Source organism: Tetrao urogallus, assembly GCF_951394365.1.
Source record: "Tetrao urogallus genome assembly, chromosome: 21".
Taxonomy (NCBI): domain Eukaryota; kingdom Metazoa; phylum Chordata; class Aves; order Galliformes; family Phasianidae; genus Tetrao; species Tetrao urogallus.
Genome location: NC_136834.1, coordinates 5,139,762 through 5,152,213, shown reverse-complemented (window position 1 = coordinate 5,152,213; position 12,452 = coordinate 5,139,762). Strand labels below are relative to the sequence as shown.

The following is a 12,452-nucleotide window of genomic DNA, read 5'->3' as shown; positions in this document are numbered from 1 at the left end:
AAAGCACTGAATGCCTGATCTTTAATATTAAACAGGTGTGCAGATGATATTCATTCAAGTCTCATCATGGCTAGGTTAATTCAAAAAAAAACAAAAAACAAAAAAAGACCAAATGTACCTAAAAGACACGGGTTGGTTAACGCTGTAAATAACACTGCAAGTTACATGGGAACAAGGAAACATCAATAATGGACACAATGCTGCAGGCTCTCCCAGCAGCTCCAACACCGCTCTGAGCACATGTAGTGAACAGACTATTGCTAAGTCATACCAGCATGGGTGAGAATTCGCTCCCACTGAATTAACTGAAATTGCTAGTGGGGAGTTCAGAATGGGGAACCACTCAGTAAATCAATTAATTAACTTTAAAACTTCCAGGAAACTCCATTATCTTCCAACTCCGCTCAGTTTATCAACTGTGGAGTGACAGGATTTTAGAAGCCTGGAATTCCTCAATAACAGCAGTGTAAACTGGAAATCTAGAACGTCAAGGTTCTAGGTTACTGGAATCAGACCACACTGCAGCTTTAGCATTGCCTATTTTCTGTCCTATTACTCTGCAGCTATAAATACATAAAAACTACCTGTGTTATTCCAGAGGTTTCTTTTTTGCTGTTTAAAGTTATTTGTCAAATCAAATAGTAGACCTAGCCAAAGTTAATATTTAGAGGGTTTTTTTGTTTTTGCTTTTTTTAATTATTTGAAGTAATTTGCTGCTTGTAATTGGTACTACTACAGTCCCTGTTTTAGCAAGCAGCAGGATCCCCGTGCAACCGATAGACTTTAATACTCAGTAGAATTAATTTGGTTAGCTGGATCCTGAAAAAAGCATCAACAAGCATTATGCACTCAGTCCAAGACACTCAGCACTCCACTATTACATAACGACAGCAAGGACCGTCCCCATCCCATTCCTGCAATCTGATCTGCATGGGCAGCTCTTCAGATCTGTGCAGCTCCCCACTGAAAGCGATGAGGGCTGCACGCAGGGGTCAGTGCCAGATTTGGGGCTGCAGGGGCCGGTCACACAGCCGCACACAGAAGCTCACGTTAAGCCAAGAGGTTACTTTGGCCTCCTGACAGTCAATGTCCACACATGAGCAGAGCTGTTTTCTTCTCCTGCATGAAGTGTTACAAAACAGCTTAACTGTGCTGAAAACCAGCAGCAGAGCTTTTGCTAAATGGTCAGAGATCACTGGGAGCAGCAGAAATATTTTAGACTCTCGTCTTCGCTATCAGAATTGGGAAGTTTTACTGCCCTTGTTTTCTGTTTAATGGTAACAAAAGCATCATCTTCTTATAAAAGGAGAAAAGTAAAGACAGAAAACAGGTGTTACTGTTTCTGATTTTAACAGTATCATTGGCACGTATAACTTTTTTTTTCTTTTTGCAAGTATGCATCAAAACTCTGCAGATCCCTCCCCAGAAGCTCCCAAGCTGTGTGCCTGGTGCCTGCGCCTGGGTAAGCCAGACCTGCACAGACCTCGCAGTAGGCAGAAGGGGCTCCAAAAAAAATGCAGGTTATGGCACTGGAAGGATAGGAAATGTTTTTCTTCCAACCCTAACAGATGTTGTCCAATTAAGGATGCAAATAAATCACCCTCTGCATTGTGAGTCAGAAAACACATACATAAAAGCTCTCTAAATACATTTCAGTTTAAACTTGCATAATTCTCCCAGCGGAGAAATCATCTTAAACTTATGTAATCCTTCGAAAGAGACATTATTACAGACAATTCCGTGCCACTAAGAAACAAAGAAGACATCTCTAGAAAAGAGGTGCACCCACACAATTGATTATATGCATGCAGAGGAGCAGGGGGAAGGCTGGAAGAGCAAAGCCCAGAGCCTGCTGCTTCCACAGAGACTGAGCTGTAACCCAGCTCAAGGAGCTGCTCCCCTTTCACCAGCCAGAACTGTCTGTTATACTTAACCCAGACTTCCTAACACTTGATATCCTGTCTGCTATTTCAATGCCCTTACTCAACATTTCAGACAGACATTACACAAACTGGCTGGTGAAAAGGGTTGAGAAACCAACAAGCAATCCAAGTCAATGACCTTATTCTATAAAACGATGCCACTGGCTGAATGGAGGATGAACAAAGCACAGGGGTACGCGTCCTCTGAACCTTCCCTACAACAACTTAAGACAAGCTGCAGTCTCCATCTTGTTTTTATGTTGCTGCTGGCTTTTAATCATTAAAACCCAAGCAATTCTTGTGCTTCCAATTCAAAGACGTTCACGCCAAAGCAGAAACAGTTGCGATTTAAAAAAAATAAGTCACATTTTCTATGAAGCATATGCAAAGGTAACTGCATATCAATCAATAAGCAACAAAGCCAGGAACCAGGTTATCGATCAGCTCCTCTGCTGTTTATCTCCAGTATACAGAATGATGCTGCAGTTTCTACACATGCACAGAATCTCTGCCCACATGCACGTTACCCCTGACTCTAAGCAGAGCTATTTAAACAGCCAGAACACTGCTTGACACATGTAAGGGTAGCAGAACACGTCTCATGCCAACGATCATGCCAACACGCAGCACAACAGGTTGTTTTAACACGCACCCAGCGCTCAGAGCAACCCAAATACAAGTGAGAGCAACCAACCCTCAGGTGGAGCCAATGATAAAAGACCCACAGGCAGGAATTCCCACTGCCTCCCAGAAGAGCTCTGCGCACCAAACGCTGGCAGGACCAGGACCTGAATTTGTACCTGTTTTTGCTACCTCACCCAACCAAAGGTCAAAGCAACAACTTGAGTTGAGTGCACAGGGGCCCGTGTGTCAGCCAGCACGTTTGCCCAATATGGGCAAACTGAGGCATGTTCAAAGAGCTGCACCTGATGCAATTTTGAGGCCAAGTTTATAGTCCTCAAACTTGCATCAAGGAAAATAAAGCTGACCCTCATTTCAGCCTTAGAGATCTCTAAGGCAGTAGAAAAAATAAACTAAAAAATAAAGACCGACAAATCCTAAATAAGGGAAAAAGAAAAAGCCCAACCTGATAGATACCTACAGCAACTTGAAAGCACAGTCTTACACATGCGAGCAGCAAACAAAACCTTTTCAGTCTGAAGCCAGGAACCAGTTTGCAGCTCAGGAACCACTGCTCTGTTCAGTACAGTCGGCCAGGATCAGTGCATCGCCAAAACAACACAGCAGCACAAAGCTACAGGTTCACAATCACCTTCAGCACAGGCCATGAATGCTGGGTCTCACCACAAACTCACCAAATCTACCCTGTGTTGGCATCACTGTACCCTGGCTCAGAATCTGTTGCTCAACCCCGTGGCTGCCTGCACTGCCAGGCAAGGCACAGGAAGGAGCCTGATCCATAGACAGCTCTCTGCGGTTTGTGGGTGAACTGGTTCCAATTACTGAGCTGCCGATTGCTGTAGTGAGAACTGCAGAACCAGCCCAGAACAACCCGAGATTGAATTTCTACAGTGGCAACGAAGACAGTGAAATGTGAAAAGCATAAGACTAGACAAGGTGTATATAAGGGAGCAATGGAATGGAGTACATCCATTCGGAGCAATCCTGCTTCTTCATAATTATTTTGCAAAGAAAAAACATTACAACAGCTTGTTTCCCACTCCCCAGAATGACAAATACTGACTACGTTATAATTGAGCAGAACAACATTAAAAATAAAAATGTGGTGCCTATTTATTATTAACACATATATTATAATTGACAAATTTAAAAGAAAAGTGTGTTATATTACTACATTTTAAAGTAATGCTTCCTTTATGTGAAAATCAATTTGATTTAAGTGCTCTATGGCCACTCAGATGAAATAGATCAGCTGAGTAATTGATAATATTCTACTGATAGATTCCCTACAACTCGGATTGAGTTACTTTGTCTGTGTGTTCTTCCAAGAGCCTCCTGTTGGACGTAGCGACTCTTCCATCAGAGCTCCCTCTAAATAAAAATGACTCTGGAGTTCAGTGTTGTGGGGTTTTTTGTTTGTTTTTGTTTTTTTTTTTTAAATTTAATCAAGCTTTCTGGGTCCAAGTACTTTGCATTGAGACACGTTCCTAGTATGATGGCAAAGCAGTTGGGCTGGCTGAGCCAGCAGGGTGAATTCCAACCACCAGCTATCCCCAGAGCCAGCCCACTGCTCGCTGCAGTCAGTACAGGGAACCCCTGACCTTCAGCAACACATGCTGGCTAACAGACAAACCTGACGTGAACTTTCAGTCAGAACGGATGACAGACCTTCCTCAAACCCCCAAGCTTTGCTCAGCCTCAAGCACTCAGACGCAGCCCCCAAGCTCCCCGTCGCAGCAGTGCCAAGCGAGGTGTATTTAAGGTACCAGCAGCTGCCAGGATTTTACCCGCTGCATTGTCTAGACATGCTCTGAGCAGCCTCGCACAGACGCCTCCAGATGCTTTTACAACACTGGTGTCAACACTCATCTCAGCAAATAAAAGCACACCCTCATCGGTCAGCCAGCTCCAGCCAGTGATATCCGTGTTCATCTCCTGGCAGACGCACCAGGTGTTACAGGCTCTGAGCACATCCAAAAAACACACTGTTTTTACATGCATCTTCAAAGCACGCTACTGTTTTGGGCAGAACATCCACCCAAGCCCAAAACTACAGCAATGGAGAAGCAAGTGAGACAGCCCAAACAGTGAAAGGAGCAGCAGACATTCTAATATTTTAGGCAGTGATTTTCTAAAGAAGAGATTCTCTATAATTCCCTCCCTAATTCAATAGGACTGAACTCAAGAAACTGTTAATTTTGGGGCAAGAGAGGGCCACAGCTGACTCAACATCTCTACACTGCTATGTGCAGCACACTCTCTGTCTCGCACACATGCACGTACCTGCTCGATCTCAACATCTGTAAAACTGTTTGTACTCTTGGAAGAAAAATGCTGACGTCTGCTCAAACAGTGACACCTCCTCAGTGCTGCAGGACTGTGCTCAAGGTTGGCATCCTTTTTCAAGTCCTTTTGCTAAGCTGTACAATGACTCCAAGTTTAAATCACTCCTTGCAGGCTTCAACGTTTTTGTTATAGTCTTCAAAATTGTTACTGGATAATTCTTAATATAATTCTTAAACATTAGGCGAGTGAACAAATTACTTCTTTGCTGCATGGAAAAATACCTGAACCAACAGTTCTCAGGCAAAATTTTTAACAGTATTTGTTGAGGCAGTTTGTACAGAATAAATCCAGCTGTCTGAACACCAATACCTGCAAAAAAATACCAGAATCCCTCTGCTCTACACACTATGGGATACATACCATTAACAACTCAAGAAGTTTACTACTGCTAGAAGGCAGGACTTTGAAATACGCAAAGATGTGCATTTAAGATTTACTACTGCAACATTTCAAGTGGGCACGAAATGCAGCATAGCAACCACCACACAGCACCTAAAAGGCCACAGCTCCCTTAGAACTCACTCAGTCCCCCCGTTTCACTTCCAGCAGTTTCTGTTCTTTGATTTGGCTGCACACTTGACCTGGCTAAACCTTACTCCAGCTGAGAAAGCTGCATGTTGTGGCAGCGCTGGGCTGGGAGGCATTGTGAAATGAAGTGGGAGGCCTTACGTGCTTGGTTGTGTGTCAGTATCAGAATGTTGCTTCTAGCTTCCAGCTACTTCATAGAAGTGCTGCTGGGACATGAACCGTGGGAACACGGCGGTGCCTGCATGTGTGGGTGTGTTCACACATGTGCAAGGGAAGCTCTTGTATTTTCTGAGTGTCTGATCATACACAGTTTTGCTAAAAATACAGATGTCTGGCACACAGGTAGGAGATATGAAAGCACTGTCAAACGTTGCTCAGTTCAATATTTAAAAAAAAAAAAGTTCAAAAGAGACAGAGCCAAACGCACCCTCCTTTACTGGAAACAGCAACCAAAGAGCCTTCAGGCCTGCTTTTTGAACTAATCCAATTGTAGGAGACATGCTGATGTTAAAAAGCAGTGATGTATTACACTAAAGAGGAAAGAGAATATGATAGATGTACCAAGGCCCTATCTGTACCAGCAAGTGAACACAACATGCACCAGCAGCTGAGCTCAAGAAAAGTGCATTGGCACTGCTGATGCATTTCCAGGACCCTGTTTTGCAACCCCGTCAGGTCACTCACATTTTGAATCCCTCTAAATTCCCCCAGCACGTTACAGCTGTGCTCCATGGCAGTGAAGGCAGACAATGTGTGACAGGCAGGGAGGGAGGACACCCACAAAAGTAAGAGTAGTGCTGGTACGTGGGGACTCTGAAAGCCCAGGCAGAGATCACAGCTGAGAAACCGCATCAGCACATGAGAAAGTGGAAACCCAGCAAAGGATACAAAGGAAAACTGAGAGCTTATAATATGGCCCAAAACAGCAAGAGCTTCAGGAAGTGGCAGGAAGGTGAAGGAGCTTATGGGAGGTAAATCATTTATCCACGGATTAACAGGGAGGATATAACAATCTGATTTTTAAAAGAGGGTAAGGAAAGTGGCTGAGCCACCTACGGATGGTTCCCCTCTGCTGGGGCTCTTGTCACAACTCATCCCAGCTTTGGTTAGGACCCTTTGCTGACTTCACTGCACTACAGATGTAGATTAAAGCTGCTTCTGCAAGTGGCAAGACCAGAAAAAGCTCATCTGGTTCAACCAACCATGCTGAGAGACAATGTATCTATGTATCTATTTCTCAGTACAGATAAATAGATGGATAGATATGCACAATGGCTGCTCGATGCAAATACGTGGTGGGAAGTAAGCATCTAGGCAAAGCTATGCCTTGTAGCAGTGCTTTAAAACCACCCAACAGAGGGGGGGCTGGGGAAGGAAAAAAGGCAGTTTGGCCAGTATGCCAAATCTGCAGTGGGGGCTCATGCCAGCCCAGCTCCTGCATTTAGAAGTCAATCCCTTAAAAGGCAGAGCTGTGCTAGCAAAAGCCTACATACCTCATCACAGAAACCTCACGAAGACACAAAATGGTCTAAAAACTCACTGCTTCTTAACCAGCCACAGCAAAGGGCAGCTGCATCCCAAGCTGCAACGCACTGGCAGAACCCAGGGAAAGCACAACACTGTACAACATACACAAATTAATTGGGAAAGTTATTTCAGAAAGCCTCTTGCACATAGAAGAGAGCATCTGACACAGCAGATTATGGCATACAACACACACAGACACCTCTGCATAAAGCAGAACAAAGCAACACAGAGATCTACATCAAAAAGGAAGACCACCACAAAGACACATATGCTTCACCCTTTCATCCACAGAGACAGACAGACACAGAGCCCAGCAGACACACAAAACCCACACAGAGACTGACAGCGATTAACAGTAACACACAGAGGCAGACACAGGATCATCCTTTCATTTCCTTACTAGGCATCTAAACTTTACTCCAGTGTTACTTGCCCCTGGCCACAGTCTACCAACCTTACAGCCTGATTAAATCTCGCCGTAATTATCCACACACTCTGCTAGCACAAATGACCTTAGCATATGATATCCGTTGGCTAAACCCTATGGAAAAAGACTACAGAAAAAGGAAGGATAAGCGTTCAAAACTCCACCAGTGATGTCAGGGCCTCGTGAAGAGTGTGCCACATGAATAGGAGCCGAGAAGACAACTCAAGAGCCTGGAAACTCAAAGGCGTCCTGCACAGGATGTGTGCTATCCTGTCATCTGAGCACACACAACCACACCGTCCTTCCCACTCCCAAGTGAACCTACACAGGAGACTTTAAACATTTTATTACGACACTTGTGCAAAATCGTTTCAAAAACACCCGGTTATGATTTTCTTGTCTAATTTTTGGCGTCTCCTGCTAGGTACTATCAGATACCCTGAAGTCACTCTCCAAGAAGAGCTGCAAGCAAATGTTGGAGGGCAGGCGGAAAGAGTGCTTGCCACGTTCTGAGCCAGGACTGCTAAGGGGTCACCACAAGTGTAAGGCAATGCCAACACTTTGCAGTCTTGTCCCGTTCTCCACCCGCGTCCTCACCTGGGGCACCGGATAAATCACACAACAGAAAGTGCCGTAAGAGCCTTGTAAGAAAAGAAATGCAGACCTCTAAAAGCGTTCATTTAAATCACACTGTGGAAATGACCAACCCAGGCGCACAATCTCCTCCCAGAAGGAAGAAAGTGGGGATTCTTTTATTTAGTTTCCCAGAGCACGCCCAAGAAAATTCACCGCGCAGGCTGAAAGACGTCTCCGCCGCCGGAGCCCTTTTCTCCTCTCGCAGACATTCATGCGCATCTTCCCCAGCATCCCCTTAGCACATGACTGACGGAGAATAGACAAGCCATTAAAAACACATCCACCTCCAGCCACGGAGATAATGGGGCTCATTACAGCCCCGCTTTGTCACAGCGGCTCTGACACTCCGGCTGGAGGAAAGAGGGAGGGGTGAGGACAAGGACCGAAACGGGGGCTAAGCGGAAGAGCAGGGGAGAAACTGGACTTGGAGAGAGAGAATCCTAGAGGCAGAAACGCGGAGCCCAACCAAATGGATTGGCCAGGCCCCTCGGGCCAGCTGGACTGCCTGCTGCACTGCGTGCGGGGGGCTGAAAACCTCCCTGGTTTGCTTTTTGTTGTTTAATAAAAGCCATATTTAGTCTGACCGTGTATCTGCACGTCTAAACAGGTATTTGGGAAGTTAACCAAGAATTTCACCTAACATTCTCAGAAGGCTTTCGAAGTTCCTTTTCTTTTTACGTGATTGCCCTTCCGCTCCAGACACACAAAACCGAAGAAAACTTCCAAGATCTCTGATGGAGGAGGCAGAATCCGCCCCCAAACCTGCAGGCCAGACTGCTCCGGTTTGCTTTCACCTCCCTCCGGGGGGCTGAGAAGGGGCAGAAGCTGCCGCCCCCCCCCTGTTCCCCCCCCCCGCTGCCCACCCGTGGCACCGCGCCTTTCGCCCACACAGCGGGAATGGCGGGGCCTGCAGGCAGCCCAGGCTGAAAGAAAAACACCGGGCACCTGGAAATACGTTCGGGCTGTCCGGCCTCGGGACAGCGGGGGCACACCGCAACGAGCTGCTGCAGCTGGCCCTTCAGATCCATTCACTGAACGTACACATAATCCGATATACAAAAGCCTGTCTTGCTGGGATCTGGGATCCCCCAAAAGCACAGACTTCTCTGCTCCCATTCTGCACTTCACTGAACACCAGTAACCTGCATCGCTGTCAGGATTTTTCTCAGCAGCCACATTTTATTCCAGCTCAAGCATTTAAACGGCTCAGCCCCTGCCTCCATCCCTGGAGGCATGCAGTCGAAAAGAAAATTGCATGCATTTGTGTCTGGGGCAATCAGAGTTATTTTTCCCTCCTTTCTTCCTCGTCTTGACCTCCAGTGAAGCTCCTGGCACCCCAAATCACTTCCTGCTGAAGCGGGGCAGTGTGATGGGTTTCAAAGATCAGGTTCCGTGTACAACACGATATACAAACATATATATAGTATCACTGAACTCCAGCTCCTGTGCTCAGAATGCAACGAGAGGAAAAAGGAAAAAAAGGAGCCATGTCGAACGCTGGTCGTCTGCATGAACGCACACGTGGTGAGAATTAAGAATGCGATTAGATTGCTAAACGACTCTAAAAGGAAAACAGTTGGTAACAAATTGAGTACATCTATGGACGTCATCGAAAATCCCTCTTCTCTTTCTCTCCCCCCTACTCCTTCTTAAAATAAGAATTTAAGGCATCACTTACCCTGGGGGCTTTCCTCTTGTATTTGTTGTTATAGTCAAATTTTTCTTTCATTTCATCTAAGAGCTGGCCCAGCCTAGCTTTCTCCTCTTTCCCAGTGTAATCCTGGCTGAGGAGGATGTAGGACCTCCAGTTTGCAGAGTCAAAGCCCCAGTGGCAAGTCCTGTTTTCCAAGGATTTGTGAGAGTGGACCACAAATTTGTGAGGCGGGTACATGAGCCTGCAGTCCAAGCACTGGATGCAGGCTGCGCTGGGGTTACTGTAAAGCTCTGGTACCAGGAGTCCCTTACACTTCCCAAAGCACTCGTGGTACACCTTGAAGCTCTTCTCTGTAAGCTCCAGCTCGATCGTGCTAGAGAATTCCTTCTTGCAGTGGGGAGGATAGGTGCCACCATAAAGCAAGGCATTACAAAGCCTCTCAGCATCAGTTTTAGTGATCAGCCCGCAGGAGGGGGCAGAGAAGGGCAAGATGCCCATGACTTTGAGGATCTCCAGCTGGTCAGCGGTGCATCTGGAGCAGTAAATGTGTAGCTCATCGCACACCGAATTGATCTGCTGCAGGGAGAAGTCCCTGAGCACCGAGTTCAGGATCTGGGGCAAGCAAAGGCGCTTTTCCCCACCCACCACGAAGCAGGAGATGGTTTCCCCTTCCAGGATGGTCTCGCACCTCTCAGTGGATCTGTCCGAGGGCATGAAGAATGGACCAGGCATCACTGGGGGGGGCTGGATAGGGGGCAGATGCAGCACAGGTTCCGCCGGGTCTTTGCCATTGTCTTTCTTGTACATCTCCTGTGCCCATCGCGCTGAGAAAGCAGCAGGGCCACCCAGGGAGCTCATAGAGCTCAGATGAAACTGTTCCAAGGTCTTCTGCAGTCCTGGATGAGGCTGGAAGCTGCTTCTACTTACAGTCTCCATTTTTTAGTTTCTATTCCCAAAACAAACAACAAAAATCCCCAGTTATCTTCCACGCTGGTACAAATCCACTTAAGGGATTTTTTCTTTTTTTAAACAAAACAACAACCCACCCTTGTTTTCTCCCCTTCCCACTCAGGTTTAGCAATCCACAGACGGCGAGGAAATAAATCCTTCTCGGACGCGTCTCTTTCTCCTTTCCGTTCTGTCGCTCCGTCACAATCTCTCGCCGTGCCCGGCCCCGACGCCGCCCGGCCGGAGCGCAGAGTCACGTCGAAGCGAGGTCCTCATCCGAGCCGGCGGCCGCAGGCAGCGCGCACTGCCAGCCCCGGAACGCCGGTCCGAACCGCGCTCCGGACACCGCGGGTTAAATACGCGCTGGCGGCTGCTGCTTCTCTGCAGCGATCCCGCTCGTGTCCATATCCACCAGGAAGAAGGAGCGGGGGAGGAAAGTAAAAAGCGGGAGGAGGAAGGCGGCTCGGTGCGGGGAAGGAGCAACGCGGAATAGAATTAAAAGGCCCCAATCTCCGACACTTCCAAAGCGGCGCGGGGCTGCGGGCGGGCGGGCTGCCTTCCCCGCGCGGTCCCTTCGCTCGATCCGGGCGGGCTCCCCGGCGCCGCGCTCCCCTTTCTTCCTTTCTTCCTCTCGTTCTCAGCGTGCCGTGGGGAGCCGCGGTAACAGCGCGCACATCCTCCCAGCTCCTCTTTCCAGCAGAGACTGAGAGTGCCTGAGAGCTGAGCTAATGCGGGCTGGCTCAGCCTCCCTCACTCCTCCTCCTCCTCCCCCCCTCTGTTTGTTGGTGTCTGCCTCAGTCATTGAATCCCGGCCAAGAATGTGACCAACTCCCCAGGCCGGGCTCTTCCAGGAACAGCGGCCGCCTCCCCCCTCCCGCGCGGCTGCTGCACGGGCAGGCGCAGCTCAGCCTGGGGCGGCCGCGCCGGGGGGAGGGAGAACTGCTGGGTTCACAGAGCGGCGCGCCGCGAAGGAGGGGCGGGAGCGCGCGGGCTCGTTCCTCTCGTCGTTTTATTTCTGGACAACAGTTTAAAAAAAATAAATAAAGGGAACAAACGGCAGCGCGTGTATCCAGCGCGCACGCGAAGCGCGAGAGCACCACCTAAGCCCCGCCGCCGCTAAACCTACTTGCGGCAAGCGAGTTTAACGCGGAGCTGCAACAGCGGCGATGCCACACGTGCAAGCAGCGCAGCGCGGGGTCCGGCACCAGCCGCGCTCCGCGTTCACGCGGCGAGCACCGGGCGTGGAGCCGCCGCCACCGCGCGGGGACGGCGCGCTCGGCTCCCGGGGACCGCCAGCCGCGACCCGGGGGCCGCCGGCGCAGCTCCGGGCGAGGCGGCCACCGCTGCGTCAAATGGCGGCGCCCGGAGGGCCGCGGTCGGGCCGAAGCCGCGGTTCCGCGCAGGGAACGGCGCCCCCTGGTGGCAGCCCGCGGCACGCCGCCGGAGCGCCGCCCCAGCGCCCGCTCGTCCTCTCTTCCACGGCCCGAGGGAGCAAAACGGCTGGAGCGTTCCGACTAACGCTGAAATACAGACGTAAAACACACGCCCGACAGCTTAGCTCTGTTACCAGCGAACCTCACGCAAAAAGAAAAGGCTGGAAAGCAGTTCCACGTACACACAACTAAGATATTTCTGATGCAAGAGCGACTTGAAGCACTGCTCATAGCCTTGCTTCGTGATGCAGTGAGCGCCTGCTCTCCAATGGAAGAGCTTTACCACCGTGGTATAAACGAAGATAAACCCCAGTAAACTAAAAAAGTGAAGCAAATCCATGGTCTTCCAAACAATTACAAGAGCAAACAAAAAACCTCACCAAACCAAA

General features: G+C 48.7%; 1 protein-coding gene across 2 annotated transcripts in view; it reads right to left on the bottom strand.

Moving 5' to 3' along the window:
* The window catches only part of SKI (SKI proto-oncogene), a gene marked incomplete at both ends in the record, with an annotated part of 91,413 nt that extends 80,795 nt beyond the window's left edge, over window positions 1–10,618 (bottom strand). For both annotated transcript variants that reach the window (XM_079545672.1, XM_079545673.1), the window contains one exon: window positions 9,707–10,618. In XM_079545672.1, the coding sequence (XP_079401798.1) occupies window positions 9,707–10,618 (912 nt within the window). The remainder of the gene's footprint in view (window positions 1–9,706) is intronic.
* Between the last annotated feature and the right edge of the window lie 1,834 nt (window positions 10,619–12,452).